This window comes from Mesoplodon bidens (assembly GCF_964165515.1).
Source record: "Mesoplodon bidens genome assembly, chromosome: 8".
Lineage (NCBI taxonomy): Eukaryota > Metazoa > Chordata > Mammalia > Artiodactyla > Ziphiidae > Mesoplodon > Mesoplodon bidens.
In genome coordinates this window covers 16,579,534-16,597,236 of record NC_138165.1, presented here as the reverse complement: position 1 = coordinate 16,597,236, position 17,703 = coordinate 16,579,534, and the positions used below count along the sequence as shown (strand labels likewise).

Sequence of the window (17,703 nt, the reverse complement as noted above, 5' to 3'; positions counted from 1 at the left end):
TTGCAGAGCACGGGCTCTAGGCTCGAGGGCTTCAGTAGTTGTGGCTCGCAGGCTCTAGAGAGTAGGCTCAGTAGTTGTGGCGCACAGGCTTAGCTGCTCTGCAGCATGTGGGATCCTCCCAGACCAGGGCTTGAACCCTGTTCCTTGCATTGGCAGGCGGATTCTTAACCACTGTGCCACCAGGGAAGCCCTAGCTATATTATTAAACTTCTCTGTATATCAACTTTCTTATCTTTAAAATGGGAATAATAATAGTTCTAAAGAAGTCCTATTGAGAGGATTACAATTTGTTAGTAACATGAAGTGCTTAGAATTGTGCCATGACTGTAGTATGGATTCAGTAAATGTTAACTATCATTTATAGTAAGAGTAGTAGTAGTTACTGTTATCATTATTTTATGAAAGATCACATTTTGTATTTTCTTTATCATAAAGACAGCATAACAACACTATGATCCTAACATTGAAATAATCAAATTGTACTAACAAAAAGTTCTTTTAAACGATCGATACTATTTCTTTGGGCCCTATGAGAAATAACTCGGTTGCTTGCATATGTGGTGACTCCTTTCCATATACATGCATATAGAGAAAACATCAGCTGAATTTGGGAACCACCATCCCACGTAAAATGATTACACATAACTCCAAAATCAGCAAGTATTTATTCGGTTCCTACTGTGCTTTGCCATAGAAGATACAAAGAAAGTATAAGATAGCCCTTGGCATTGAACTGCTTAGAGTTTCATAGGGGGAAATAAAAGGTATACATTTAGTGAGTAAATTAGAAAGCAAACAAGGCAAAGTTTAAACTAGTGCATGGTTTAGCAGTATATCTCAAATACCTATGTATCACAGGAATTTAGAGGGTGAAATGGGAAATGTGGTTAATTTGATGATGTTTCACAAATGAAGTAAATCTTATGGAAATAAAAATTTTGGATGATGGCAATGGTATGAATTCATGTAACCAGGATTAATCTTGGTTCTTGGTTCTTTAACTGAACAAAATTAACATCTAAACACTAGAGAAATGGGAAGATTTACCTGTGCTTTTTCTGATGCTTCCTGAAGGGATATTATTTCAGACCTCAAATATGCATTTTCTTCATGTTCCTTGTTGAAAGACAACTGTATATCCTACAGGAAAAAAAAGAATTTCTCTTTTTCTACATGTAAGAGCTATTACATGTATCTCTATCAAAATACCTGTTCTGTATTGTGGCTAGTACCAATTCAAGTTCTAATATACATAGATAAGTGTCTTATAAAGGATTTTTTAAAATCTTGATATATCCAACCCCCAAACTTCTCTTAATTTATACATTATTTATCAAAACTATTTATTAAAAATATTCTCATACTGGGACTCCAATTAGAAAGAATTTGCCTAAAAACAAACCTTGATATTTACCTGGTATCCTTATGTCAAAAAAATTCTACTAAGATGAAATATTTTTAGTTTATGTTACATACACATTTCTTCCTATTAGTAGTATGAGCTTATTATTTCAAAGAAACACATGCAAGGATCTTTTAAAATTATAAGTAGGGGAAGAGATTTTCATCAAGGAATACCTGAGGGTGGAGCAGAAGAAAGCACCTTTGCTCTGTGAAAAAAAAATGTTCTCTTTGAGATGAGGGAAAGGTGATAGGGATGTGAGTTTTGGGCTGGGTTTTACCTAATAGGTACTTAGTCAAATGGGGAAGAACAAAGTCTAAGTCCTCTTCCTTCAGAGAGAGAACCACTTTTCTAGCTTTCCAAAAGAAGCATCTCAAGAAAAGTTAACATCATATAACATCTACACCATGAGATTGATTTAGAAATGTCTTGATATAAAAGTAGTAACATTTATCCTATTTTTTATTTTTTATTGTGGTAAAATACACATAACAAAATTTATCATTTTAACCATTTTTAAGTCTTTTTAATGAAATGTCTTTTTTATTGAAGTATAGTTGACTTACAATATTGTGTTAGTTTCAGGTGTACAGCACAGTGATTCAGTTATATATAATAATAATACTATTAATATTATATACAAATATACATTATACTATTATATAATTACATATAACAATATGTATTCTTTTTCAGATTCTTTTCCCCTGTAGGGGAAAGGGGAGGGGAAGGATAAATTAGGAGGTTGGGATTAACATATACACACTACTGTATATAAAATAGATAACCAGCAAGGGCCTACTGTATAGCACTACACTCATTTTAACTATTTCTAAGAGTACATTTCACTTAAAACTATTTAAGTATTAAGTGTTAAATTCAGTGGTAGTAAGTACATACATTCATGTTGTTGATAAACCATCACCAAAAATAGTTCATATTTCTTACATTTCATAAAAAAAGCTTCACAGCAATTCATTTGCAATAGGTATAAAATGCAAATAAGTCTCATTAGTTTTGCCAACTCACCTTTTTTCAAACTATACTAACCTGCATGAAATGATTTATTTCCTAATACCCAGTTGACAACAGTTCTGGATATACACTCATTTACACTGAAACTTTTTTTCATAAAGATTTTAGGAGAATCAGAAGGACTGTAAACCAACATGAGTAAGGAAACACTATTTAGTGAAGAGATGAAAGAAAACCTCTGTACTCAAAACCTCAAAACCTACCTTATTTTCTTCAACCAACTTGGAAATGAGGTCATCTCTAGAAACTAAAAACAAAGAAAGTCCACATAACTATGATGATAATAATTTACAAGTACATTGAAATCACATGGTATTTTCCCTGAGAAACTTTGATTAAAAAAATTGTTTTCGTCTGTAGTTTGCAGAAATAAGGAGAACGCAAGCATTTCTACCATATTTTTATAGACTGGAAACTAAATTAATTCCTGAACTAATATAAACTAATTCCTGAAATTATCAAGAAACTAGTCCACAGTCACGTACAATGGTAAATGAGGTCACGTTTTACTCAATGCACAGATGATGATGAGTCTGAGGGATTTCAAGACAGAGAGGCACACAATCAAAAAGATCAAAAAGCCTTTTGTTAGATTACTCTGACAAAGGCTCAATAAAGATAGGGAGATCAGTTCAGTAGCTGTTGGAGTAACCCAAGTGTAAAACAATGAGAGCTGGCTCTGAGGTAATGATGCAGAAGGAAAAGACTTGTGAAAAGCAAGCAGGGAGAATTGTCAGGACTTGGTGACTGACCGGTGGTGTAAAGGCAATAGATGAGTCAAGGAAAATATCTAGTGTACAGACCTGGACAGTGGGGGTGGTTGGTGGATTCTAACAGGGAATTCAGGGTAAGGAGCAGGTTTGGGGGATATAATGAGTAAAAATGACTGCAACACTTAAGCTTTCATCATGTGTTTTGAGGTATCTGCAAAGCATCTAAATATAGATGATTAGTTGGCAGTAAGATACCATCTGGAGCTCAGGAGGATGATTTGGTGTAGGAAAAAAAAAGATTTGAAACCACTCAGAGTATGTATATACAGTGAAAATAAAACCAAAGGCAGAAATAGAACAGTTTGGCACTGTATACTAGTAGACAAGAGATATAAACTTTTCTGAGGTTAATGTTTGGCTTCATAGAAAATTCATAAAGATCTATTAGTTTTGTTTCACTTAAAAATTCTAAAGCCAGAAAATTATAAAACATATAAAAACTCATTTTATTTAGGATATACTCAGAAAAACTGTACTTCTTGAAAATGAGTCCAAGACTCATTTTAAGTCAATTCTAATTTAACATATGTGAAGGATCAAAAAGATAAACTACATGATCTATTTTGAAAATTCCACTAGCCAAGGAAAGACTAAAAGGGGAATGTTTATCCTACTTTGGAGAACAATTTAATCACTTTAATTAATGTGTGTGTAATACACACACATATACACACACATATATACATATAATGTTTATTGCTAATAAATAAACAATTATTAATAAATAAGTACATTTTAAAATTCATTGAAGCAAATATCTAAAGGCATTCCTTTTATTAATATAGTTAGAATAACTATTTGTACCTTAAAGTAATAAAATTGCATGCATGTAAAGCATCTATTCTTCACTATGAAGCATATAGCTGGTATTCAGACAGGCTTCCTTTTTTTTTTTTTTTTTTTTGCTGTACGCGGGCCTCTCACTGCTGTGGCCCCTCCCGTCGCGGAGCACAGGCCCCGGACACACAGGCTCCGCGGCCATGGCTCGCGGGCCCAGCCGCTGCGCGGCATGTGGGATCCTCCGGGATAGGGGCACGAACCCGTGTCCCCTGCATCGGCAGGCGGACTCCCAACCACTGCGCCACCAGGGAAGCCCTAGGCTTCCTTTTTTTATGTTAATTTGAATTACTGTTATTCTAATCTCAATGTTTTTAATGGTCTTCCATATATTCTTACAAAATTCAAAAAGCATTAATCCATTAAGAAAGTAACATTTTAAAAAATCACTTAATCAGAAGGACAACTAATATAATAGAAAGATCTGTGTTTAGTCCCAGCTATTCTATTTACTGTGGGTCGTTCACTATAGATCTTTTCATCCTTTTGTAGAATGGGGTACATTTTCTTATCTTTCTCACTAGTTTGCTGTAAGGCTCAAATGGGATAATGTGGTAGTACAATAAAATGTCACATGTATTTTTGTAGGCATGCAGTCACAGGAAGACAGAAAATTATTTAGGGACATTATCAGAGAGAACTTCACAGAATAAGTCATTACTCAACAACTATATGGAAAAAGAATACTTTCTGCTAAAAGCAGTAAGTAAAAGCATTGAATGGGTTACCCTTTATGGTTTCTTTTTTCTAATTTTCATTTCCCTTTTGGTATTCCCTGTCCTCATTACAGCCACAGAGCAGGCGGGCCACAGTGGCAAGAACATTGGGTTTGGAGTTAGAAGATCCAGGTTGAGGCCTCACTTCACCATTTATTCATTTTGTAACTTTAGGAATTACAGATAGTTTTGTGTGTTACATGAGATAACGTATGTGAAAGCCCTGTGTAAACCATGAAGTGTTATTCATGCGTAAAGCACTGCACTGGAACTCTGTGTGATCTCTATAGTGAGATCTACCTGAACACTGCTGTTACAATTATATATTAACAAACAGTCGTCTGATAAGGGCTGTTGGGTTGGAAGAAGCATGTCTCTGAGCAGCCTGGGATCAAGTCTAGACACTTCCATTTCCTAGCTCTGTCACCTTTTAGGACTATTTTTTAAAACAGACGTTTTTTCCTCCTCAAACGAGTAGTTAATCTAACCTCTCTCTATGGTACCTTACAACTATCCTTTACTACAAATACCAGTTGACCAAAATAGGTCGATAACCTGAAGAATGGAGAGTCTGACATGATAAATCGTTAGAATCAGTAGGATAGCAACGATTAATGACCTCATTTCCGTATTAGCATTCTATTATCCAATATTCAATCTAGATTTATAGAACCCAAATGTTCCCAAGTCCACAGTTAAATAAACCTGAAAAAAATCCACATAAGTTTACAATTAAGAGGGTCAAATTCTATTTTATTACCAACATTCTCTGTCTTTCTCAGTGCCACAGATAAAAAGGAAATCAGCAACTTTTTACATTCAGGTCTGTGGGAAATACCAGTAACACTGGCCACTTCGAGAATTTGGAATCTTAAGAGTTTTCACATGAAATCTCAAAAAAATAACAAAAGTGTAATTTCTAGCATCTGTTTTCATACCTAGATCAGACTTGAGCTGTGAGGTAGTGGTCTCCAACTCTCCTTTCTGTTGTCGCTCCTGTGCCAGTAGTTCTTGGGTGGTCTGAAATCAGCAACACAGTTTTGCTGCAAAATTTGCACCTGAAATCGTATAAGGAAAACTCCTTTTCTGTAAGGTAAAGATTTCTACTAAGCTAACTTATAGCACAGGTGTAAGGCAGATTTTTCTGATCTTAATGTTCCTGGAGGAAGAAGCGGTGTTTATGTGTTACAGTTAAAAGATCTCAACAGAGTGCAGTGTCTTACAGCAGTGCTGTCCAGGAGAACTTTCTGTGCACTCTTCAACAGCACTCAAAATGTGGCCAGAGTGAGCGAGGAACTGAATCTTTAATTTTGTTTAATTTTAACAAATAAAATTAATTTTCATTTAAATAGCCACATGTGGCTAGTGCCTACTATATTGGCAGTATAAAGTATAGCAATAAAGGATCAGTTGCAAATTCTTTAAGTAGAATCCTCTTTATTCTACTTAAGGACATTGTAGAAGGACAGCACTCATTAAAATAATAAAAATTATGTACTCTAATAATAGGTATTATGATTTGAAACTACTAATTGCCTCAGTACTTAGAATTTAAAATATTCTAAATTACATATAGATATTTCAAATAACAACTTTGATGAAAGCAAAAATATTATGCTAAAATAATGAGACTTGAAAACAGCAATGTAAACACATTCCTGATTATCTGACTTATTCCTTGCTTCAAATGTCAGCTCAGTTTAATCTTTCTTTTCTATGCACATCATATACAATACATACAGCATGAGACTAGGTCAGTGCCTTCCAAAATCAACTCTTGGAACAGAGATTATATGGTGTAGAGGGAAGGATTCCCTCCCAGGAACTAAGAGTTCACTTCTGTAAAGCCTGAGACAAAATAACCTCTCTGTCCTTAGCTCCCTCATTCATAAATTGAGAGCACTGGACTAAATGGCATCAGAGTCCTTTCTTATTTTGCACTAAAATTTTTAAAATTGTAGTAAGAATGTTAATAGAGGAATACTAAAGAAAGGAATTTAATAAATCTAGAGGAAATAAGCAAAACCATAGGTTTGTAGGTAAAACATTGGCTTTTCCCTTTTGGTTTCACTTTCCCAACATAAACAAGGAGAGAAAATCTCTCTACCTGTTTCCGTTCCACCTCCACTGTTGATTCCATTTCTTGAATTTTGAGTAGCATGGCTGATCCAGATTTATCAAGAGATTCCCTTAGGTGCTTCTCTTGAGACAGTTGTCTCCTTAGCTATAGAGCAACACTGCAGTTAGGCAAGACCAAGGGAACTTCATAGCAGTTTAACAAAGATCAAAGTCACCATGAAAAGTTTACCAGACACGCCATCTCACCCCCATTCTTTGTTCATTTATGACTACTCAGAAACATGCTTTTGTTTCTCCCTAACGGATAACCTTCTAGGAAATGCAGAGTCAAATTTGTTACCCTCATCTTCCTACTGTGTAAGTCTGTTTTCCAAACTGTGGGTCAAGGCGCATTAGTAAGTTGCAAGAAGCACTTGAAAAGGGGGAGAAAAGAATACAAAGTAAATATCAGAGCACATAGCAAGTAGTAAGGAAGGGTAAGTACTGCTTCATGAAATGTTTGTGTATATGCATGTATGTATGGTGTTGCAGTGTAAAATATGTCTTACAATGTATTGCTGTCAAAAGAAGTTTGAAAAACACTAATATGTCTTAGTATATGTATTTTCTGTATTTCTCTATTTTCTAACTTTATTTTTTAACTCTTTATTTTCCTGTATTTTGATTTCTTCACCTATATATATATATATATATATATATATATATATATATATATATCTTTTTTATCCCATAGTATTATAAACATTCCTCTGAAAGCTGTTTCAATTATGTACTGGATTTTTTTTTTCATGTATTGGAACTTAAAGATCAAAACAAATAATGAAGTAGTTGCTAAGCAGCAGACAAAAACAACACTCAAGAATTTGGGTACACTGACCTTATTTCTATCAATAAATGACTATAAAATGAGTCAGATAAAGATACAAAGAAGGTTAAGAGTCTCTTTTATCATGAAGTAAAGAAATCCTTTCTAATTTAAATGGGAACTGAAAAATGCTGTTCCTTTTATGAAGTGACGTTAAATTGAAAGAATTTCTTTTTTAATTTATTTACTTATTTATTTATTTTTGGCTGCATTGGGTCTTCGTTGCTGCATGTGGGCTTTTTCTAGTTGCGGTGAGTGGGGGCTACTCTTCGTTGTGGTGCGCGGGTTTCTTGTTGTGGTGGCTTCTCTTGTTGTGGAGGCTTCTCTTGTTGTGGAGCATGGGCTCTAGGTGAGTGGATTTCAGTAGTTGTGGCACACGGGCTTAGTTGCTCCACAGCATGTCGGATCTTCTCAGACCAGGGCTCGAACCCATGACTCCTGCATTGGCAGGCGGATTCTTAACCACTGTGCCATGAGGGAAGTTCCAGAAATTCTATCTTTAAACCCCAGTAAACATGACGTAAGAGTACACTTTATAACTCTTCTCTACATTGTACATATGCACTTTATATGTGCTTTCTTGAAGGATGATATATTTAACAATTTAAGAAGTTTTTAAAAAGTGAAATGAGATGAAAAATATGTTCACACGAAATAGTTACAAGATAGCCCATTTTGGAAATGTTCTATGATTTTCTTAACCATACACCTAATATTGAACATTTGGATATTTCCAGTGTTTTGCTATTCTAAATACTGTTCTGCTGAACATGCTTGTGAATAAATCTTTCACTGAATTTCTGACTATTTCCTTGGGATAAATCCTACAAAAGAAATCACTAGGTTAAAGGTATAAATATTTTTTAGACTTTTGATACATTTTGTAATTCTCCTTCCAATTTTACCTTATCAGTAGTATTTGAATAAATCTCATCAGCACTACAGATTATCACTTTCTTAAATCTTTGCTAATAAATGAAAAACAACACCTTAATATTTTTGCATTTCTTTGGTTCCTAGTGAGATTAAACAGTTTCTAATATGGTTATTAGTTCTTTATATATTTTCTGAACTGTTCTTATCCTTTGCCCTCTGTTTTTTTAAGTCAATTTAAGTTCTTTAAAAGGGAAGATTATTAACTGTCTAGTTTTGTAATGTTGTATTAGTTTTGCTTTTTTATACATATATAAGATTTTAATTTTTATATGGTCAAACTTATCAAGCTTTTTATAATCCTGTTCCTTCTTTTCAAGCTTAGAAATCCCTTCCTTATCCAATAATCAGTTAAATATTAATATTAGAATCTTATTTAAGAATGAGCTATAGTTTTTGTTTTGGGCTATATTTTTCAGGTTTTATTTTAGTATCAGATTATAATCACTTTATAATTTAGAGTAGCATAATATACTTTTCTAAGCTCTACATCGAATTATATAGTATAATTTGCTCAAGATATAATTTAAGTGCCTTATAAAGGGAATCTTTATTTGATAACTATACTACTAAGATATTCATCCCTAAAGCATTATGAAGGCTATCAGTTAATCTATTTCATGTTCATCGGAACCAGATTTCATATATATATATATATATATATTTCTTATCTCTTAGAAAGATATATACTGCATTTACTTTATCTTTGTATAGTCCTTTGTTATGGGCTGAACTGCATCCCTCTGAAATCCATATGTTGAAGCCCTAAACCCCAGTATCTCAAAATATGACTGTGTTTGGAGATAGGGCCTTTAAAGAGTTGTTTCAGTTATGAGGCTGCTGGGGTGGGCCCTAATCCAACATGACTGTTGTCCTTATAAGAAGAGGAAATTTGTACTCAAAGAGACACCAGGGATGTGTACACAGAGAAAAGACCATGTGAGGACACAGAAAAAAAGGCAGCCATCTGCAAGCCAAGGAGAAAGGACTCAGGAAAAAACCAAACCTGCTGATGATATTTTGATCTTGAACTTTTCACCTCCAGAATGGTGAGACATAAGTTTCTGTTGTTAAAGCCACCAGTCTGTGGTACTTTGTTATGGCAGCCCCAGCAGACTAATACATCCTTCCTGCCTCACATACCCTCAAAATGTCCCTATTTGACTAGCACAGTCCTTCTACAGGTCCTTGACAAGTTCCATGAAAATTCAACATTTTACTACAGCGCCAAGAATTAAGACTTCCCCAATAAAAAAATAGTGTTAAGTGGCAATCCAAAGGATAGTCTTTTCAACAAATGGTGCTGGAACAACTAGACATACACATACACAAACTTACCCAAAGAATCTAGATACAGACCTCACACCTTTCACAAAAAATAATTCAAAACCTAAATGTAAAATGCAAGCTATAAAACTTCTAAAAGATAACATAGAAAAATCTAGGTGACCTTGGGTTTGGCAATGATATTTTATTAATAGATATAATACCAAAAGTACAATCCAGGAAAAAAAATGGGTAAGTTATACTTCATTAAAATTAAAAGCATCTGGGGCTTCCCTGGTGGTGCAGTGGTTGAGAGTCCGCCAGCCGATGCGGGGAACACAGGTTCATGCCCCGGTCTGGGAAGATCCCACGTGCCACGGAGCGGCTGGGCCTGTGAGCCATGGCCACTGAGCCTGCACGTCCGGAGCCTGTGCTCCACAACGGGAGAGGCCACAACAGTGAGAGGCCTGTGTACCGCAAAAAAAAAAAAAAAAAAAAAAAAAAAAATTGAAAGTGTCTGCTCTGCAAAAGACACTGTTAAGAGAATGAAAAGATAAGCTAAAGATTGGGAGAAAATATTTGTAAAACACATACTGGATAAAGCATTGGTATCCAAAATATAAAAAGAACTCTAAAAACTCAACAATAAGAAAAAAAAACCCAGCTGCAAAGTGAGCAAATGATCTAAGATACCTCACCAAAGAAGATAGACAGATGGCAAATAAGCATATGAAAAGATGCTCAATATCACGTCCATAGAAAACTGTAAATTAAAACAAGATACTGTACATACGCCTATAAATTTGGCAAAAATTCAAAACACTGACAACACAAAATGCTGGTGAGGATGTGGAACAACAGGAACACTCATTCACTGCTGGTGGGAACACAACATGGCATAGCCACTGCAACAGGTTGGCAATTTCTTGGAAAGCTAAACTTAAGCTTATCATATGATAAGTATGAATCGTACTCCTAGGTGTTTATCCAAAGGAGTTGAAAACTTATGTTCATATTAAAAACTGCATATGAATGTTTACAGCAGCTTTATTCATAACTGCCAAACTTGGAAGCAACTAAGATGTCCTTCAGTAGGTGAATGGATAAACTACGGTACATCCAGACAATAGATTATTGTTCACTGATAAAAAGAAATGAGCTATCAAACCATGAAAAGACATGGAGGATTAAATGCATATGCTAGGCGAAAGAAGCCAGTCCAAAAAGGCTACATGCTGTATGATTCCAACTAGAGAGACAGTGAAAAGATCAGTGGTTGCTAGGGGCTTGGGGAAAGACAGGGGTGGGGGAGAGAGGCGTGGGGTGATGTGTATGTAGAGCACAGGGCATTTTTAGGGCAGTGAAGCTATTCTGTACACTGTGATGACCAAAAAGTAAAACTTAATCTAAACTGTGAATTTAGTAATCATGTATCAAAACTGGTTCATCACAGACTAATACAGAATGTGAACAACAGAGGAAGCTCTGTGGGTGGGGAGAAAGGATATATGGGAACTCTGTTTCTGTACAGTTTTTCTAAAAACTTAAAACTGCTCTAAAAAGAATCTATTAAAATAGCCAAAATATTTTTTTAAAGCATGAAACAATATACTCCAACTAACAACGAACAATCATGCTTTTATCAGTAACTATTGGCAAAAAAAATACTCTACGTGAGAGAATGTCCCAAATAGCTATACTTACCACCCTAAACACACTGAAATTCATAATTTTTAAAATAGTGTATCTATTTCTGTTTTGTATAACAAAGTATTTTAAATACAACTTGATCCTTTTGGTTTGGACTAATGTCAACTATTATTCTGTCAGGGAATATTGAGGTTTTTAGGCCACTGTCAAGGTGTATTGAACTGGTAATTCTTCTGACTCTTCCACTGCTTTTAGCTGCAAATTTTTAGTCCAACAACTTTTAGCAGCCACCTACTCCATAATTCCAATCTGTTATCTACTGAAATTTAGACTGAAATGAAAGTTTTAAGGTAAAATTAGATGAGCAGACTTATTAAAAGCTTTTTATTTTAAACACAACTTTAGTGTAAAAGGCCTTTTTATGTCCACTTAACTCTAGTATATGGGCAACTGCATTAGTTTCATGGTAACTGTTTCCCTCCTGTCTCAGAGAGCATTTATTTTTTATTTCTGGTTTTGTGGCAGTACTGAGGTGAAAGGAAGTCTTAATGTCACATACGGGCAAGTATAACATCATGTGGCATATTTTTAAAATCTTCCAAATAAACAGCCACATATTTTCTTCTTCAATGGTTTCTTTTCATTCTATCCACTACCTTGACTTCCCCCTCTGCAATTCCAATGCCTCCTTCACCTTCCAGCTTCCTTTTTATCTTACCTCCTGAATTTTAAGGTTCATTTTACGTTTTGTGGTCTTCAGTTCCTCTTCAATAATGGCTGCATTCTTCTAAAAATAGAAGGAGAAAAGGTTCTAAATAATCTGAAATGACAGGAAGAAACTGTCTATGGTATATCACAGTTCAAATCTAGACTTTTTTGGGGCAACCTATAAATGCTAATCTGAATACAGTTATAAACACTTCTTATTATGAGTCTAAAGTAATTATTACAATGAGATATTTAAAGTTATTTTATTACTTTCATTCATGACTTCTATCATTTTCCCTTTCAGATAATTAAAAAGTGATTAGTCACATGTACCTCCTATGTAAAATTCAATAATCAGAGGAAAACCTGGTAATTGCTAGACATTTTTCTTACAGGGTATAGTCCTATTTTTTTAAGTACTCCATTTTTTCTAGCCTCAAATATTATCTATGCTTAGGAGTTGAGGATGAAAAACACAGCTTTCACTATTCATCCTCTTTTATATTATTATTAATGGCACTATAATCTAAGATGTAAAAACTCAAAGCTGTCCTTGCCTTCTTCTCTACCTTCAGCCCCTATCCAATACCACATTCTAACATATCTTTCCTCTCAAAATGCCACAACTGTAGTTCAGACCTAATAAGGTCTATGTCTCAAATAAGGCAATGGATTCCTAATGGGTTTTCCTATCTCCAATCTCTTCTCCTATAATTGATACTCTACACTACTGCTAGATTAGTTTTCTTGTTTTCAATTATGTCACTTTCTTATCAAAAATTTAATCACTCCCCATAGGATCAAGCCCAACTACTTAATTATTCTTGATTTTGAGATCCTCTATGACATTATCCCTTGCCAATTTCCAACTTATTTTACACAAACAAATCCTCACTCCTGTCCAGCTAGTTTATGCATTGCCTCCTAACTGCACCCAAAGGGAAAGATCTAGGTTCAAATCTGAGTTACAGGAAGAAAACAGGCAAGTGTGATCTCAGAGAGATGACTTCTCTCTGAGCCCCAGTACACTCATCATTAAAACAGAGACAGTAGGGCTTCCCTGGTGGCGCAGTGGTTGAGAGTCCACCTGCCGATGCAGGGGACACGGGTTCGTGCCCCGGTCCGGGAAGATCCCACATGCCACAGAGCGGCTGGGCCCGTGAGCCATGGCTGCTGAGCCTGCGCGTCTGGAGCCTGTGCTCTGCCACGGGAGAGGCCACAACAGTGAGATGCCCGTGTACAGCAAAAAAAAAAAAAGAGAGAGACAACAATATCCTCCATCTTGAGGTTTTGCAGAGATTAAACAAAACATGTTTTAAACAAAATAACATCTGTTACACTGCCTGGCCTGTGAAGGGAAAACAAAATCATTAGTTTCTTTTCCCTAGTCTTATTTTTTGCTGCCTCTGTGTGAGGTCTTTTAAATGTCCTCACCTCACTGCTTTGCCTTCCAAAGGCTCATCTCAAGTCCCATGTCTTCCTTGAAGCCTAGCCTAATCTGTTCTAGACAGGACACGCATACCTTCTCAAACCCACCTGAATACAGAACACTTAGTTGGCAATATTTGCTTATTGTCCTACACTGTCCTTTAATATTTCTTATACCCTTCTTTTCTCTCTTTTCTCCTGCTGTGCCTTGTGCTCCCAGCTAGCATACAAGCTCTTGTAGAGCACAGACTCCCTCATATCTCTGGATCCGCACAGTCACAGGTAGAGGGTAGGAATCTATAAATACTCAATTACCGACAGCACACAATGTTATAGGCTATCGATGTAGATAAATTTCAGATGTCAAGAATCCTCACACCAACATCACCTATTTTTAAAAGTCAGCTTTATGGGTCTGTTGCCTCCTCCAGCTAACACATTAACAGTGAGTTTGTATTCCAGAACTCTGGACTCAAACCTTTGTCTCTGAGGCAAACTGCAGAGTCACAGTCAACCTTTGCACCTCATCTTGTGCCGTGTCTTCTTTCCCTTTTACATCTCTTAGTTGCTGGCACAAATTCATCACTTCCAGTTGCAATAGCTTCAGATCCTTGGAATGCTCCTCCTGTGTGGTATTCAGTCTTTCCTTCAGAAAATCTATCAGACAGGACAGGAGGGTCATCAAGCAGTTTAAAGAAGGTCAGGAAAGGAAAAGAATCATGAACTCATCAAGCACCCACACAGGACCGAATTTCTGATGACTCTCTTCTCTCTATACCTGTTTTCTGTGGATTCAAATCTTTTTTAGTTTGCAGATGAAGATGTTCATCTTCAAGGACTGGATGAGGCTTTCCACACGGCACATTCGATTTACCAGAAACTCACAGTTCTTCCATAAAATATCTGTTTTTCCTGAACAAATTATTTCATTCTGGATAGGGCTAATGATGTTCTGGCTCACAGGCTCTTCTAAATATTTTGGAGTTTCCAAGTGGCCTCTGGACAAAGATCCCAATATAACAATATTATAGGGTAATCCCAACCATCGAATCAATGTAACACTTCTACTGAGTATAAAAACTATAGTCTTTAGTTAACCAGTATCTGATAGCCCCTGCAAATTTAAACATAGAGAGCACTATTAGGTAAAGAGGACGAGACCAATGTGGAATGGGTAAAGACCACTGATTTTTTTTTTTTTTTGCGGTACGCGGGCCTCTCACTGTCGTGGCCTCTCCCGTTGCTGAGCACAGGCTCCGGACATGCAGGCTCAGTGGCCATGGCTCACGGGCCCAGCCACTCCGCGGCATGTGGGATCTTCCCAGACCGGGGCACGAACCTGTGTCCCCTGCATCGGCAGGTGGACTCTCAACCACTGCGCCAGCAGGGAAGCCCAAGACCACTGACTTTTTAACGGTTATTTTAATCGGAATTTTTTGTAAACTTATTTTGTATGTAAAAGCAAGTGATATATAAAACAGGTTAAATGCTAATTTTATAATGGTAAACTAAGAATTAAAGTTAGCATGGAGACAGTATTTCACATCCTTTTTAGAAAATTTTTAAACAAGGTGATAATAAATATTCCCATTTTGTTCTAACATACTCAACACTGGTACAAATTTAATCTTTGCTGAAGAGTTATTTATTCTACGTGTGCTATAATACCAACTATACCAATTTTAGGTCTTCATAAGAGACACTCAGGAAATACATACGTAATTTTAAAGACAATCACACCAGTAAATTCTACATTGGCCACTTAAGCACCCAGATTCCTCAAGGCCTTTTGACAATCTAACTTTTAATGGCAATAACTTCTTCAGGAGCACAAAGGAAAAACACAGTTCTTCTTTTGAGTACTTCATTCTAAACTATGAATTTTTTTTAAGACTTATAACCTTTCTTTTAATTTACAAAAAATTTGGAGAAAGAAAATACAGACCATATTAATGGCATGAATCAAGTTGTAGATGTTCACCTTAACTAATATCAAAGCCTATTTTTATTTTTAAAAAAGGCCCCAATTTTTTTTTCTAATTATGTAAAAAATTACATTTGTTTTTAATCAAGTATTGAGGGAGAATAGGATATCAAAGTTTGTGCACCTAATTAACACACTTTAAAAATCTGTTTAGAATAGTGGTAGTAGCTCCATTACAGGAGGACAACTCTTTATCTTGCAAATATTTCCTAATTAGTATTCTAATGTTATTTCTCAATTCTTTTCTAAGTACTTATTTCACCTGCCAAACCACCCACACTGTGACTCCTTATTAGTAACCAGTGAGGCAAAATTTCTTCAACCTACAAAGATATTGTAACACAATTTTTTTATTTGTTACCTTTTTTCACCAAAGTCCAACATTATTAGGTCATCTCTCAGAGAACTGGTCTGTTTCTCAACTATTCTCATCCTTTGCTGAAGTACCGTGAATGTTTCAGAAGCTGTAACATTGAAGCGGGCTGGAGAGAAGACTGCTCTGGACATTGTAGTTTCCATATGTACCTGAGATTAAAGTCACAATATTAGTGTAGTCGGTTCTATTATTGTTCAGAATAGCCACTGCCCCTTCCTGTGGAGGATTATACATCCCTGTCCTGTTGAGCTTGGAAATGGCCATGTGTCCTGCCTTGCTCAGTTAATGTGGGTAGAAGCTTTAAGAGCCAACTTGTCATTCATCATCTCTTTTCCCTTCTCCATGCGATGAGCAACATCCCAGATAGGGCCTGCTCCATGTGCCAAGATCCCAGGTAAAGATTACATGAGCAGAGCCATGGCCCATCCTTGACATACAGTGTGAGTGAGCAAGAAACTAATGTTGTTATAAGCCACAGATGGTTAGGTAGTTTGTTACTGCAGCACAGTCTAGTCTAACCTGTCTGCTACTATTAGACATACACTAGGACCTATGACTTGGCTGAAGAAGTTATTACCTCTTTTCACTGCCAGCCATTTTCATTTTAACATATTCCCATCCAACCGTTCTGAAAACAAAACAAAACAACACTCTACAGTACTTGGATCTCTGAGCAGTTGTCATAAAATAGGTTTACCAACTACTTTGAAGCAGTGACTTTTTTTTTTTTTTTTTTTTTTGGTATGCGGGCCTCTCACTGCTGTGGCCTCTCCCGTTGCGGAGCACAGGCTCCAGACGCTCAGGCTCAGCGGCCATGGCTCATGGGCCCAGCCGCTCCACGGCATGTGGGATCTTCCCAGACCGGGGCATGAACCCGTGTCCCCTGCATCGGCAGGCGGGCTCTCAACCACTGCGCCACCAGGGAAGCCCCGAAGCAGTGACTTTTAAAAAGAACTTGCAAACATAACTTCATAGCAAAGACTCTTTTACACTTACTGACATCAAATTTCCAGACTCCTCCCGCAAGACCACATGAGAGTAAATGGGAGTAGTGAGACTACTCTTTCAGGTATTAGTGACAGAAGCAGAATCAGCTTATAAGAAGTCCCAACATTTAAACGAATCATGTGCTCAAAGTTCAATGACAAGATCATTGGTGGAAACTTTAAGGACATTTTCCTGCAACTCTATCCTGTACAGACAGTTCTATACTAATCAAACCATAACCTTAAGCATCACTAGCAATGGTGTATCTGTGGGAATGTGTTCACAAAGGCCCCACCTGGGATATTCGTAATACAACTTTCTCTCTCACTTGCTGTGTGATTAGATGCCTCCCCGAGGTATCCCAGCAATGGAAGTGGGGACTCCCTTAGGTTCAAGTCACTGAAGGTGGTCCCCAGGACCCAGGGAAGGAATTAAAGAAGTCTTAAAACTGGTGGCAGGATTTAAGGGGGCACCAGCGCAAAGGCTGAGCTTCTTGCCAATGTAACACTGTTACAGCCACTGAGGACAGCTCTCTAACCACCTTCTGTCTTTCCCCCACTGGTCCCAGAGAACGGCCTGTTTCTCTCTTTTTACTTAAAACAAAACAAAACAAACCCCAAACAAACAAACAAATACTTTACTGAGGAATAGTTGACAAATATAA

General features: G+C 36.4%; 1 protein-coding gene across 1 annotated transcript in view; it reads right to left on the bottom strand.

Moving 5' to 3' along the window:
* LOC308621795 (coiled-coil domain-containing protein 150-like) overlaps positions 1-16,190 on the bottom strand; it is a 98,089-nt gene extending 81,899 nt beyond the window's left edge. The window contains 10 exon segments of the mRNA XM_081242532.1: positions 1,048-1,140; positions 2,641-2,684; positions 5,702-5,791; positions 5,794-5,821; positions 6,871-6,987; positions 12,275-12,343; positions 14,171-14,349; positions 14,471-14,509; positions 14,512-14,690; positions 16,038-16,190. Of these exon segments, the coding sequence (XP_081098658.1) occupies positions 1,048-1,140; positions 2,641-2,684; positions 5,702-5,791; positions 5,794-5,821; positions 6,871-6,987; positions 12,275-12,343; positions 14,171-14,349; positions 14,471-14,509; positions 14,512-14,690; positions 16,038-16,183 (984 nt within the window). The 5' untranslated portion in view covers positions 16,184-16,190.
* Between the last annotated feature and the right edge of the window lie 1,513 nt (positions 16,191-17,703).